At 36.2% G+C, this 13749-nt stretch overlaps 1 protein-coding gene across 1 annotated transcript in view; it reads left to right on the top strand.

The window, feature by feature from the left end:
- Positions 1-13749, top strand: part of LRBA (LPS-responsive vesicle trafficking, beach and anchor containing) — a 408793-nt gene that overhangs the window by 372463 nt on the left and 22581 nt on the right. The window contains exons 51-54 of the mRNA XM_010009006.1: positions 976-1029; positions 4346-4501; positions 8509-8676; positions 9130-9132. Coding sequence (XP_010007308.1) covers positions 976-1029; positions 4346-4501; positions 8509-8676; positions 9130-9132 — 381 coding nt within the window. The remainder of the gene's footprint in view (positions 1-975; positions 1030-4345; positions 4502-8508; positions 8677-9129; positions 9133-13749) is intronic.

The raw sequence follows: 13749 nt of genomic DNA, 5'->3' as shown, positions 1-13749 counted from the left end.
ATTCCTGCTTTTGTATATGAGTTTGGTGGCTTTGCTGACATCTAATGGCTCTGGAACCCAGCAGGGTGCCTCCATTTTGTCATGCAGATATCATGTTTTGTTCGTTGTTAGTGTTTCATTGCAACAGAACTTGGACTTCCCAATTACTTATTAAACCCTTCTGTTGATACTAACTCTTATATTAAGCTGTGGAGGGTAGATAGAAAGATCATAGGTGTAAATATTCAGTCCTTATTTTTTGTTCTGTTTCCAGGAATGTCTTGTGGGCTATTTGAGGGTGGGGAGAAATTTGCTTGCTGGTTTGCTTTTAATGAGGATGTGGGAAAAAAAAGGCTTTTTTTAACACTGAAGGACAATTCAGGTGGTAAATGTTTCAGTGGTATGCCAGGTGCCTAGATGAAATATAGATCAGCAGAATTATATATTAATTTCTATGCAAACTTGCAAATAAACGTTTTTGCTGATGGATGAATCCTTAAATACTGGATGACTATGAGATTTTCCTGTCAGCATCATAAACTGACTTAAAAAAAAAAAAAAAAAAAAGTCCTTTGTGCTTCACTTGTTCAAAGCAGTGCTTTAAAAAGTAAAGAGGAAAATAGTATTTGCTACAGTCAGCAGATGGTTGTCACATTTTGTTTTCAGTGCTCTTTACCACTTAATTTTGTTTTGTTGCGACAGGAGAGGTTGCCAGTAAAGCATCTGCTAGAGCTTATGGCTCAGGACTGGAGCTGCTGCTGATGGCATACATTCAGAATAGCACTAATCTAAAATAAATGTTTAATAAGCAGCCCACAAAAGCACCTGGAATTTGTTTTGTTGTTGTTGTTTTTTTAAATTCAATTGATGCAGAAGAATCTTCACTAGTTAAAAGAAAAGAAGATAAGGCTTTGATTTATAAAATGTATGTGACTTCACGTATTAAAAAAAATGCAGAGTTTAAAAATCTTCTTTCCTGAATTCCAGCTCATCAAGGTGCTGTACAAGACCAGCCTTACCAGCTGCCAGTGGAAATCGATCCTCTCATAGGTCTGTCACTTCCTTCTCTCTTTGCGATTCATTAAGCTCTGTATGGTGGCCCTGAAGTGTAGATTACGGTTGTTTTTCACTTGCTGGTTGCTGGGAATGGAATTTTCCTGATAAACCATTTGCATGCAAATTGGAATGCAATGAGCTGTGGCTATGCTGGTATTTCATCAACTCCCCCTCGTTGGTTTGCCTAATTTGAACAGGCCTAGGACGTGTGTCAGTGAAAATTAATATGGATGCTGTAATAATGTGTGATTGAGAATGTGCATGAAGTACTGTCAGGATAATATTGGATCTTTTCATCACTCAGACTTGTTGATGAGCAGGAGCGAGGCACGTTATGATGAATTGGTGCACTAGTAATGTGATGGAGCTCCTTTGCTGAGGAAATTTTCATAATAACAGTGGGGTTCTTAACTGCACCGTGTTGTGAAAAATAAAACCATGGTGCCAGGGTTTCATCATTAAAGGAGATCAATCCTTTCTTCATAGGCCTGCTGTTCAGGCTGAGGGGATTAATGTGTAATTGCAAAGCAGTTTCAAAGTTGAAATATATTGCCCACTCTGGTTTAGTATTGAAATATTAGTATTCATTTTTCAAGGGTATTGCATCTTTTGATCAGCATCACTAGTTAAATTTGTGCATGGTTTTCTTTTATTAAAAAGGGGTGGAGGAATGTCTTTCTTTTATTTAATGACTCAGTGTAACAGATTCAATTCATGACTTTTTATTATAGAGGTTTATTAATTTATATAGAGCTGATTTTTCTATTAACATGGTCAGAGTTTGGCCAGCTCTTTCATTAAAGACACAATTTTGGGGAGGACACACTTGGCTTATCATTCAGGAACCTTTAGCGTAGCAAATGGAACTTCAAACATGACCAAAAGAAATCCTCAAACGATCAGACTTAAAAATGCAGAGTAGTTGTAGGACTGTTCACAGGAACAAAGAAGACAGGGTTCTGCACCCCTGGCCCACCACAATTCTATTAGACTTCAAACCTAACTCTGTTTTTTAAACTGTCCATTTCAGGAAGGTAGTATAAGTGAAAAAGAAGTGGCCAATTATAGAAGCATGGAAAAATCAGATAAAAAAATGAACCTGCCTGGACAGGTTAGAGTGACAGGTCTGTCAGCCAGTGAAAATTAATTTCAAAACTAACATGCATATCACAGTAGGATCTGCATTGTATCTGTCTGTAGAAAGAGACTGTTGCTGTGTAGCCATTTTGCTGGCTAAGCTCTATGATAATTAAATCAGGAATGGTGCGGGCATATTAAACCAGCTGATGTAATGAGAAGGACATTGTGCTATAAACTCTCCTTTCCTTCCTAAAATAGATTTTATTAAAAAAATGTTTGGAGAGGGAAATGCTTAAATGAAACATATAATTAATTAATATTCATTGAATATGTATTGGTATAACCATTCTACTTTAAAAAGTGCTATCAAATAATACTTAAAAATATGCATAAACATCACAGCAAAAAAACCAAAAGCACACTGGGCCTGTCTGATGTTTTTCCTACATATTGTGAAAAAACATTAGGAAGGAAATACTTTTTAAATTTTCATTTGTATTTTTCATAATTTGAAATTATTTTTCCATTTACAGGCTTGCATTTTATTTACAAAATAGACTTTTGTTTGGTATAGATGCCTTTAAATTAATGTTCACAGTTCTGGAAAATGGTTAAATATTCTCTTCATACAACAGATCTCAAATCAGCCTAGTGATCACATTGGACATAGTTTAAAAGGTTTAAGGCTTTCTTTGTCACTCTTAAGTAGCATCATTGTGTACAAGCAAGTAATTATGTAGATAATATTAAAGATTTTTTAATTGTGGCTAGACACAATGGAAATGGCACCTAAGAGGACCGCAAAATTGCACTTTTATGGTTATAGCAGGAATCTTGTTGCTGTCTTAGTCATAAGAAGGGATTCCTGCAGTCTTCATTTTCCAGAAAGATGAAAAACAGCAATGCCTGATAGAACATAGATCCTGGACCTCTTTTTGAGGTGAAGCCTTTTGAAGCTCTTATCCACACTGAATGTGTCAATCTGTATGTTTTTTTGGGGGGATTATTTGCCATTATTTTGTTACACAGAACACTGCACTGTGCATTTATAATGTGGTGGTTTTATGCTTTGAGTGGTCCCAACACCGGTCAAGGCCCCATTATGTGTTACCTGCAGAGCAAGTGGCAATACTTTGCTGAATTATTTGCTACCCAAATGGACAAGACAGTATCAACATTTTAAACAGTGAAAGCATAAATAAGTTCAGGATTTTAAATAGAGTAAATGGAATAAGCCCAAGGCTTAGAGAATAGCTAGCATGTGAGATCGGAAAAAGTTAAAGAACAGGGAGTAAAGAGCAGCAAAAGACCAGGACAGAGTCAGGTTCAGGGAACCACATGGAATGAAAGTAATGGCACTCCCAGAAGCCAGCAGACAAGCCCAGGTCCAGGGAGTCAGGTTCCCTCAGGAACAAATTATGTTGAAAGTTCTTCCTAGAGTGTAGGATTTTCATGGTATATATCTATAGGGACCCATATGTGTGTATATATATGTGTGTGTTTATATATATACACATATATATACACACTCACACATCAATTAATAAGGACAAGATGTAATATGAAAAATGTGTTTGTTAATTGATTCCTGTCCATTCTGTGTGTTCACAATGCAAGATTATCTGGGGAAAGAAAACAGCAGGTGATCAAGTAGGGTAAATATTTTCTCTCAACCCTAAAGAAGATTGTGAAGATAAGCTTGTTAATTTTTGTGCGGTGCTCAAATGATATTGATGTTTATTGCAGTTATTATTTTCTTAAAATTTACATTGCTTGCAATGAAATACAACTTCTGTACAATTTTGAAATCCTAATTCTGTTGTCTGCTACATTTGAGCCAACATGTAGCATATATGTAGATGTACTGCCTTCTCTTAATTTATATCTCAAATTTTAATTTTGTATACTAGAAGAAAGGGGGAAGGAAGCTTATTACACTTCTATGTATCATTCCTTTTGGCAGTCTTTCATTTATATGTGTCAGCTACATTTGACTTAAGGAAGGGATTTCTTCTGTTTTAGAATATATACTAAGAGGAATTATCTTTGGTCCCAGAAGTGTAATGGGTATTTTATAGTAAAAGTAGAAAGAAAATGTCACTGCCACAAAAAAAACCCACAAGTAACAGCAGTGAGGTATAGTTTCGGTATAAACGTAGATTTCTAAAATGTGCTTTTGTTCTGTGAATATGGAGACTAAAATTTCTTGATTTGTGTGTTTTCTGTTCAGCCAGCAATACAGGTATGCACAGAAGGCAAATCACTGACCTTTTAGACCAAAGCATTCAGGTACATTCCCAGTGTTTCGTCATCACCTCTGATAATCGTTACATCTTGGTCTGTGGCTTCTGGGACAAGAGTTTTCGTGTTTATTCTACTGACTCAGGTAATGTTATTTTAAAATATGGGAATAGCCTAAAAGGTTTTTCTGTTCATTGTCAACCTACTCTTTCAAATAAAGAAAGAATAGGGAGCGAGGGAAGAAAATGGAGTATGTATTTATTCCCATATTAATAATATTTGTGATTTTTTTTCTTATCTACTGCTAATGTGTATTGTGTGTTATCGTATTTGTGGAATGATGGCAAATGTAAGACAAGGAGCTCTTGTTTAGCCATCACATCACAATTCAAATCTGTATGACAGACATGCCTGTTCTTACACTGTAGTTTCCAGAAGTAAATGAGTTTTTGTGAATTTTTTTTGCATACCAGGAGAATTAATTGTTCCTAGAGTGTGTACTGGAATTTAATGCTGGTTGGTTTTCAGCACCAGCAAATTTTTTTTGAGAAAATACAGGCAAGCACCACAGAATAAAAACAGAAGTGAAGTCGTGAAATCTGCTGAATGAATACCTATGAAAGCCTTTGAAAGCTAAGCTATAATAGAAAAATTGATTTGGAACCACTGAATTCTTTCATATAACATAAGCTGGTCGACGTAATGAGCAACAGTGAGATTAGCCTGTCAGCTGGCATGTATCCAAACTGTTGAAGTCATGCCTGTGTCATGTTAAATAGAAAAGAATCTTTCAGTGTAAGAGCTACAGGAATTTAAAAGCCATGGAGCCCCAGAAAAGAAATAAGTAGGATTTTTTTCCCTTTCATTATCTTATAATGGGAATAGCAGTCTCACTGCAAGGTAGTTCTTTGGGATTAATGACCCGGTGTGGTTAATGTGTGTGTGCCATCAAGCTTTCCAGTAGGTTATTAATCCCTAGAGAACATCCTCCATGTTTGTCATAATTTCTTAAATATATTAAATAATAGTGTTTTTCACACTTGACAAAACAAAATGTTTAACAAAACAGGATGCTCTTTAATGATATAAAACTAGATCTCGTGGCATATTTTAGCGTATCTGTCATTTCTGCATCTTCAAAGCCTTTTCCATTTCCTTCATATTGACTGCCTACAATTAATGATATAGACATCTTGTTAGACCCCTTAGTTTAATTTTCTCATAGATGAAAATATATTTACATGAAACTGTGAATTTAAAGGAGATCTTTTGAAAAGTTGGATAGTGGTATTACATACTCAGTGTCTATTTTTTATTAGTATGAATAGAGAACTGATTATTTTATGTTGAAGGATATATTTTACTTTACACCTATGGAAAGAATTTGTATGATTTTGGTATCTGTATCCTGTGCCAATCTCAGCTGCAAATATCTCATTAAGTTTTTGTCATCTGTGTGTTGGATGCAACAGATATGTCACTACTACCATAACTAATTATGGTATAAAGCAAAATACAATTGTCAAAAAAGTTGCAGAATATGTATGTCTTTTGTGTGCCTCCTGCTTGTCAATACAGCAACTCTAGCTCTGGCTTAAATCAAATGAATTCAGATGTAGTTTATTTTGCTTTGAGTTAAGATGAGAGTATAGTAGTGAAAGACTCTGAAATTGGCAGAACACCATGGGAAAAAGATGATGTGATCAGTAATACCTAGCGGCAAGTGATCACAAATGTTGAATTCAGTTCTATTTTAGACAATAGGGAACCTTTTTTCCTATTAGATTTTGGGTTTGTTTGGGTTTTTAAACAGGAAATACTTTAAACATAAATCATGGATTGTCAGCACAGCTAGTATAGCAGAAGCACAATAAAACCTTCCTCCAGCAATGGGAATGATTTCTAGACGGCATTCAGATTCAGTAGTGCAGAGACTTGAGCCTATTTTTCTTTTAATTATTCATAGCACAGCTGTCAAATAAGACATTAACTAAAAAATGTTCTGTTAGAGATATCTGAGTGCGTATGGTAAAGTTTGATATTACTGTATAGAGAGGACAACTCATATTAAAGGACACAAAGAAAAAAGTTTATGAAGTTTTATGACATTAATGATTTTTTTTTACTAATATGAAAGAGCAAAAACCTTATTTCTTGTTTTGATGCAGTTTATTGAACCTTAGCTGCACAGTAACAAAGTAAAACTAACAAGGCAGTGCAACTTCAGAAGCAACTGTCAAACAAATAGCCTTGAAAAATGTTTGTTTTCTAGAACAGAATGTATAAGCATAGAATATAATTGAAAGAGAGTTGTCTATAACTCAGCAATATATATAGCAACTTGTGTTCTAAAAGTATAAATCACCTCAGGCAGTTGAATACCTATGGCTATACAACTGAGAAATACATTGCATAATTAAATTATTCTCAAATCTAAACCATGTAATTGACAACTTGAATTTTAAGGGAGCAGCATACGCTTGGTAAGATATTTTTATATATTGCCAAGATAAGGTTATTTAGTCTGTGAGTGTTTCACTGCTTCTAGCTGTGAAGTTCAAGAACCTTTTCTGACTAAATCTGTGGACTGGTCAGCCTCTGAGACAGGGAGGTGGCCCTACAGCACAAACCAAAGACCTGGTGTGCAGAGGTGACCACTACAGAATACCATTGCAGACTTGGAGGGTTGAGTGAAAGACTTGATCCCTGAGTTACTCTTCTTCCCAATACAAGATAGAGCTGTACAGTAAGTCTGCCTTCCAGGCTTTTGCCCCTTCCAGTCAGAAGAGGTTCCTGTGACAGTACTTGATTTCAAAATTTGTCTTGAATGATTATACTTGCCTAATAAGTTTTGTCAGTGTTTAATTTTCAATCCAATGTACAAGTTTCCTTTAAATTGCATCATGGTATTCTATTTTTTCTTCATGTACTAAAATATGTAATTCCTCTTTTTTGTAGATATTTATAGATATTCATACCTTTCTTGTGTTGTTTTTTTGGTTGCTTTTTTCCTGGTTTTCTGTGCCTTAATGCAGTTACTACACTTCCTTGTGTCTTTGGGTGCAGAATGGGCCAACTGGGCCAATAAGACAAGTGTGTGTGTATCTCTTCTCTTGTCTCTACAAGATCTGCAGTTGCTAGGCTTCAGCAAATCCAATGAGATGGATTTTAGTGCTTAAATTCTCATTTCATAGTAACAGACATCCAGAAACTGGCAGGACACATGTTTGCTGTGTAGGATCCAGCCTCTGGCAGGGGGGTCTGGCAGGGATCTTCTGTGGGTGACCTTACATGTGTTTCCTCTCCCACCTGCAAATCTACCATGCATGAGCATCCAAATTTACATTTTTTCTGAGAATATTGTCCTGTTTAGTTAAGTTTAAAAGGCAATAGTCATGTTTCATAGTTCATGTCTATAGAGACTCTTGAATAGCACATTTTTAATGGCCTAGGCCTTCCTTTTTTTTTGATGTTTCTATCTCCTACCAGTGCTACAGGTGTTTGTCCTATATGCAATAGGGAAGAGTTTTTTCCAGATCTCTCTTCTGAGGTTCTTTGAACATTACAGAAATTCTTAGAAGTGGACAATGCTAGTTGAAATAATTGGCAAATGTTTAAATGGCAATTGAAAAACCTTGATAGAGGAGTAATTTTTCATCTACATTTCCTTTCCTCTGTTTAAGAAGACGCTCAAAAGCTGCATATGCTATATGCACATACATGCTCGCATACTACCAGTTTATTTTGGGTCCTAATGTTCTGTAGGATCTTGTGATTCTGTTTCCCACATCATCATCATATTTACATTTTTAGTGTTACTTTCATCAGTAAATATACCTTAAGCTTACCTTAAAGGATAATCCTATCATGTTTCCTGTCTGTAAAGTGAAAGTAAACATACAGAATTAAAAAAAATAAATTCTGCAATGATTGGCCTTGAATAAAGTATAACACTTTTGGACTGTAAATATTTTTTGTGTGGATTACTGCACTTTTAAATAAGTTTCCACCACAGAATATTTCCACCATAGTTATTTTTTATTTTATTTTTTTAAATAAATGAAGTATTTCTAAAATACTTCATAATGTATGTTATTTGTCTTGGAAAGAATCAAATAATATTTTTAAAGCAATCAAATTTATGTGTTTCAGGTAAATTGATACAAGTAATATTTGGACACTGGGATGTTGTAACCTGTCTTGCTCGTTCTGAGTCCTACATTGGAGGAAATTGTTACATTCTCTCAGGATCGCGTGATGCAACGTTGCTGCTCTGGTACTGGAACGGCAAAACCAATATCATTGGTGATAACCCAAGAGGTAAGGAAAACCAGAAAAACCTGGTTTGCAAGGACGTTGCCTAAAAATGGCTTGAGTGAACACTGTGTGACAAAGTTTTAGGTAATGTTAATGTCACAGTACAATGTTTCTTTTTGTGTAGTTGTGATTAACTCTAGATTAAAGAATTGAGAGTAAACAGTGCTTGCTTTGCAACACAAGTAGAACTAATTTTTAAAGTTATAGGATACTGGACTTTGCAAATACATGTTTTCCTGTCACTAATTCAATTGGGAAAGACTGGCTCCAGGAGTGAGAGAAGGGAACTAGTTTTTTATATTTCCTGTTCAGTCTTTTTCTCTCAACATGATGATTTCATTAAATACCTGCATTTGAGTTGTTTAAAACTGAGAAGACTACGTCGCTCCAGTGCAGACTGTGTTCTGTGCAACTGTAATCTTACCCATCTAGGCTGTCACAGTGGCACCTTAGCAGCCAGTGAATTTTAGCTTGGGCTGAGGTCGTTGTAATGAGATGTGCAATGGCCTGAGCCAGACACTTAGGTGAAAGAAGGACAGATACGTGGGATGGATTAAAGCAGCAAGGTTAATACTTTTTTGTTTAACACTTTTGGTAGGGTGCTACGTGCCTAATCCTCGCTCTCACGTACGAGGCATTTTAATTGGTTCCAGTGCAAGCAACAGGGCTCAAGCCATATAACCAAACTAATAAGTCAGAGTAACCCTGCTCCAGTCTAATTCAGTTTTAACCCCTCCCTACCCAAACTCACCTTGCACTTCCCAAAGAACTTAATCTCTTCCATCTTCTGACATTTCCCAGGAAACCCCAAATCTTTTTACTTGTGAAGATTCTCTCTTTTAAGGCATAATTTTTTATGGAAGACAATGACGTGCTATGACTGTTCAGCCCTGCTGTGCCTGCATTATATATAACAGGAAAGGTAGAAAGGGTTCTTGTTATTATGACAGTTTCACTCCACACAAAAAATTAATTCCTGATGCCCAAAGCAAAGAAAAAGGCAGACACTCAGCTTGACAAAAAGCCTGAGTGAGTCAGTTCGCAGGAGAAAGAGCTTTTTAAGACAGCTGGTTGAGAGCTTACGTACGTGAATAGAGGAGCACATCACAGCCAAACAGCAGTCCAGTTCTCCCTGTTCAGCCAAAAAAGATTTAAGAGAAGGTGGTGAGAACCAGTATATTCCATCTATTTTCAAAAGTGTGTTTGTTAGATTTTCTGCCTTGCACTTAAGGTCTTACCTGACCCTGTTTAAATACCAGTAAAAACATACCTTCTGTCTGCAAAGGACAAAATGGACATCTGGAAACAGGAAGTTTTGCTATATCTGGCATAAATTGCAATTATAGCTGGCATGCAATTTTATATAATGTAAACAATGCCTGACATCATCCAGATTAATCAATTTGGTAAAGTTGTGTGTTCCATACTCAATCTGGAGTTACCTGAATTTGAAAAAAAAAGCCTAGTTTGATCTGCCACACATACGTGAACTATTTTGAAGGAGCGCAACTAATTAATATCAGAATGAATATCTGAATTTAACTGGCAAATTGTTGAATGTTGACTGTGAAAACTATTTAAAAATTGCTCAAGATACAGAAGTTCTGTTCACACAGCTATAGAATCTTCAGGCAGAGGAAGAGAAAGAACGAAATATTCCCATCCTTTCAACAGTCTTATTCAAGAGATGGGAACTTTTCTGGGTTGTGGCTAGAAGAATTTTATAAACATCTTTAAATAAATATGGCTTTGGTTGAGGGACAAAATCTCTGTGAATACTTTACACATATTTTGCAATCCATCAATATAAAGAAAATGCAAATGCTTCACTGTTTTTGAGAGCTTCACAGTCAAGTGAGCTGCCCTTTTGAGGAGAAAACCCTCAATATTTTACTGATGTAAAGCAATCACCGCGTAGGTGTCTCCGTACAGTGCTTTCAAGGCCTGCAAGTGCATCCCATCTTTGCAGATTCCTAGGCCTGACCTAAGAAATTCATGTTGAGCCTTTGCCAGACTTGCCTGCTTTGGGAACAAGACCTTGAGGCTGCAGGCTCCATTATGAACTTAACAGATCACATGCTGAGATTTTGTACCTAGTATCTAACTAGAATAGTTAGATTTTACTGTAATCTGATTACTGTTATCTCTAATGCAAATTTCTAACATATTGGAATTTCACAGTTTTCAAAGTTAGTGCTAGGCTATTTTTACTACTGTTTAAAATCAAACAATAGCTACCTGGTAAGTCTCTTTGTCTACAGTCCTATTAAACTTGTACTTTTAAGGACATGCAATCACTCCTGTGTTTTCTAGTTGCTATTATGTAGCTTTGTTTTTTTATATAGCACGCCTGGAATCCTTCCTTGTGAATTGGAGTCTCATGACACTGTACATAGGCCTGGACATGTGTTTAGTAAAAGATGGTCTCTGCTTCCATAGTAAAAGACTGTTTCTGCTTCAAAGAGATGGTAATCTGGGGGGTTTAATTTTTCCCAGAAATAGCTTTCTGTAGACATCTCTGTTCAGTCAAATTTTTTTTTGAAAAGGCAAGTAAAAAGAGCTGTTTCTGCTTAGTTCTGATTTTGTCACAAATGTAAAGCACCAGCATAGTTGTTGAGTTTTGAGCTGTTTTAGTACAACTGTACCTTCCATCCATTTCTGGGATGCTAGATATTTAACTTGTCTGATGTCTTTTTGTATTTGATTTGTATTCTTTACCTCAAAATATAGTTTATTCATTCTCGCAATGAGCACTATTCATTGGAATTTTAGATACTCTCAAAGTTGATACTTCTTTCCTATTTTTTCCTCTCATTATCTCTGATTTCCATCTTAAAATGACTTCACAGCAACATACATCCAATGGCACTGTACCAAACCATGATGCCAGAGTAGTTTCAACAAAAATAATCTAAAATGGAAGCATTTATTTCCTCCTTTCATAGAATCTGTCACCTCCGATATGCATCAGTCAGCAAACTAGTATGATCAAGTTACACTACATGCTGTCCCATTGGGCACCCATTACTCCACCAGTTATATTTTACTTAGATTATTTATCTGGTTTTGTTACTTTAGGAAGCACTGAGCTCTTGATCTCTGGCTGCATATATTCATGTTTTAGACTGCTGCTTAACTCAAGCTGACAAGCCAGGTGGGCTATGGCATATGCAATACATTGGTCTTTTAATATTCTTTATCAAGGACGATTTTCTGGCCAACTGGATAAATGGAAAAGTTCTTTACATTTATGGTTTAACAGAAAAATGATGTTACTGAAATATTCATTGTTCATATTCTTCAATTTTTAACTTTTAAGGTGACTTCCTAAAGAAATTACACCTATGCAGTCTCACTGTCTGCTTAGTTTCTCCCTAATAACTCTCAAATGCATTGATCAGTGTAAACCAAATTTGATGAATTTTAATCTTGAAGATATGGAGTTCTACATGGGACACATCTGCTGGAAACTATTCTTGTTCTTCGTAAACAGCTTGATTAAATTTAGGTTAAGTCCTTTTTTCCTTCTCAAATTAAAACCTGAAATTCAGAAACTATTTCACCATGCTCTTTGATCAAATGTAGGGTTTTTTATTCCTGAATTAATTGGTTTTGAAAATGTGGAAGCATGGCAGTACTTCACATGGGTGCACAGGCCTTTTCTGATGCAGAAATGTTTCTGTGGACAGTTTCTGAGAAGCCTAGGAATAATTCAGAACAGAGCAAAGGATCTGAAGTAGTTGTATCCTTTAGAATAGCCCTGAGCCTTTTTGAGTTCACATTAATTAGCATAATTTGCTATGGAGATGTAAAGTCACTTAGGAATACTGTAAGGTGCTTTTAGTTTTCTGTCGGTGGCATGTGGCTTGCTTTGGGGAGGTGAGGGAGGTAGGAGGGAGAGGATGTAACCCTTCTCTTGATACCCCTTGAAGCCCATGTGTGATCTGTATCACAAGGATGGCTTTTGCATATTTAGAGGCTCTGATCTGCTAGGGGATGTGACATTATGCTTCAGGACTTGTGGACCTGAATGGGGTGGTAGAATGTGTAGAGTTTACTGGGACGAGAGTACTGGGTTTGTTGCCTTGGAAAAGTTGCCTTGTTTTGCATTTGCCCAGTCTCATGTGAAAGATGTGCAGGGGAGGTGAGAAGTGAGGGATGAGGGGAGGAACTACCCCTGATGCCTGGAGAAAAGAGATGAGAGAATTCATTTGCATACAAATGGTGTGCAGCCCTTTCAGATCCCACTCTAGCTTTGAAGCTCAAGTGGCAACTCTTAGTGTGTGGACATTTCCTAGGCTGAGGGATTGCATTTTACTTTGTAATCACAGAACCATAGGAAACAGGGTGGGCAGGAGCTTTGGTCACCTGATCTTTTCCTGAAGAAGGCTTGAGTACATTAAAACCAGTCTCAAGTGGTATTTGTCCATTCATCTGTTAAAAACTTAAGCAAATATGTTTTTTGGGCCTGAGAATCCCTGTCATTAGCAGTCTTTTCCTAGTGTTCAGCATCGTATCCAGTTGAATTCTATCACTTCTTATATATTTATCTTTTATGTAGAGAACAAATTAGTTATTTCCTCCTTGCAACAACTTCCAGTTATTTAGATTACCCTGACCTGAATTATTTTCTTCCACATTTTAATAACACTTTTTTTTTTCTATAAGTCATATTTTTTTAGATCTCTGATTTTATTTTTTTTTGTCCTTGCCTCCTCAGCTGTCTTCCCCAAAGTAGACCCAACAGTGCTGAAACCTTGCTACAAATAAGTAAAAAAACTATTTACAGAACAGTACTTTTCACAGGGTATCTTTTTGTTTCAAAACAATGTGACAGTGTTCATTCTTTAGGTGGGTGAATCAATATAAATTCCAATCTTTCTGAAGAACCACCATGTACTCAGCAGTTTCTTCTCTTCTATGTAGTTTGACTGTGGAACATTGTCTTTAATTGTATCATTTTTAAGACCGTTTCTCCAGTCTGTCAAACTCATTTTGAACTCTCATCCTGTCCTCCAGTAGACTTGTGGCAATGTATGTCTGCAAATGTAATATGCAGTCATATCCTATCAAATT

Source organism: Chaetura pelagica, unplaced genomic scaffold (genome assembly GCF_000747805.2).
Source record: "Chaetura pelagica isolate M959 unplaced genomic scaffold, ChaPel_1.0 scaffold221, whole genome shotgun sequence".
NCBI classification, from domain to species: Eukaryota; Metazoa; Chordata; class Aves; order Apodiformes; family Apodidae; genus Chaetura; species Chaetura pelagica.
The sequence above is the reverse complement of the archived record's forward strand: the minus strand, read 5'-3'. Positions and strand labels throughout refer to the sequence as shown.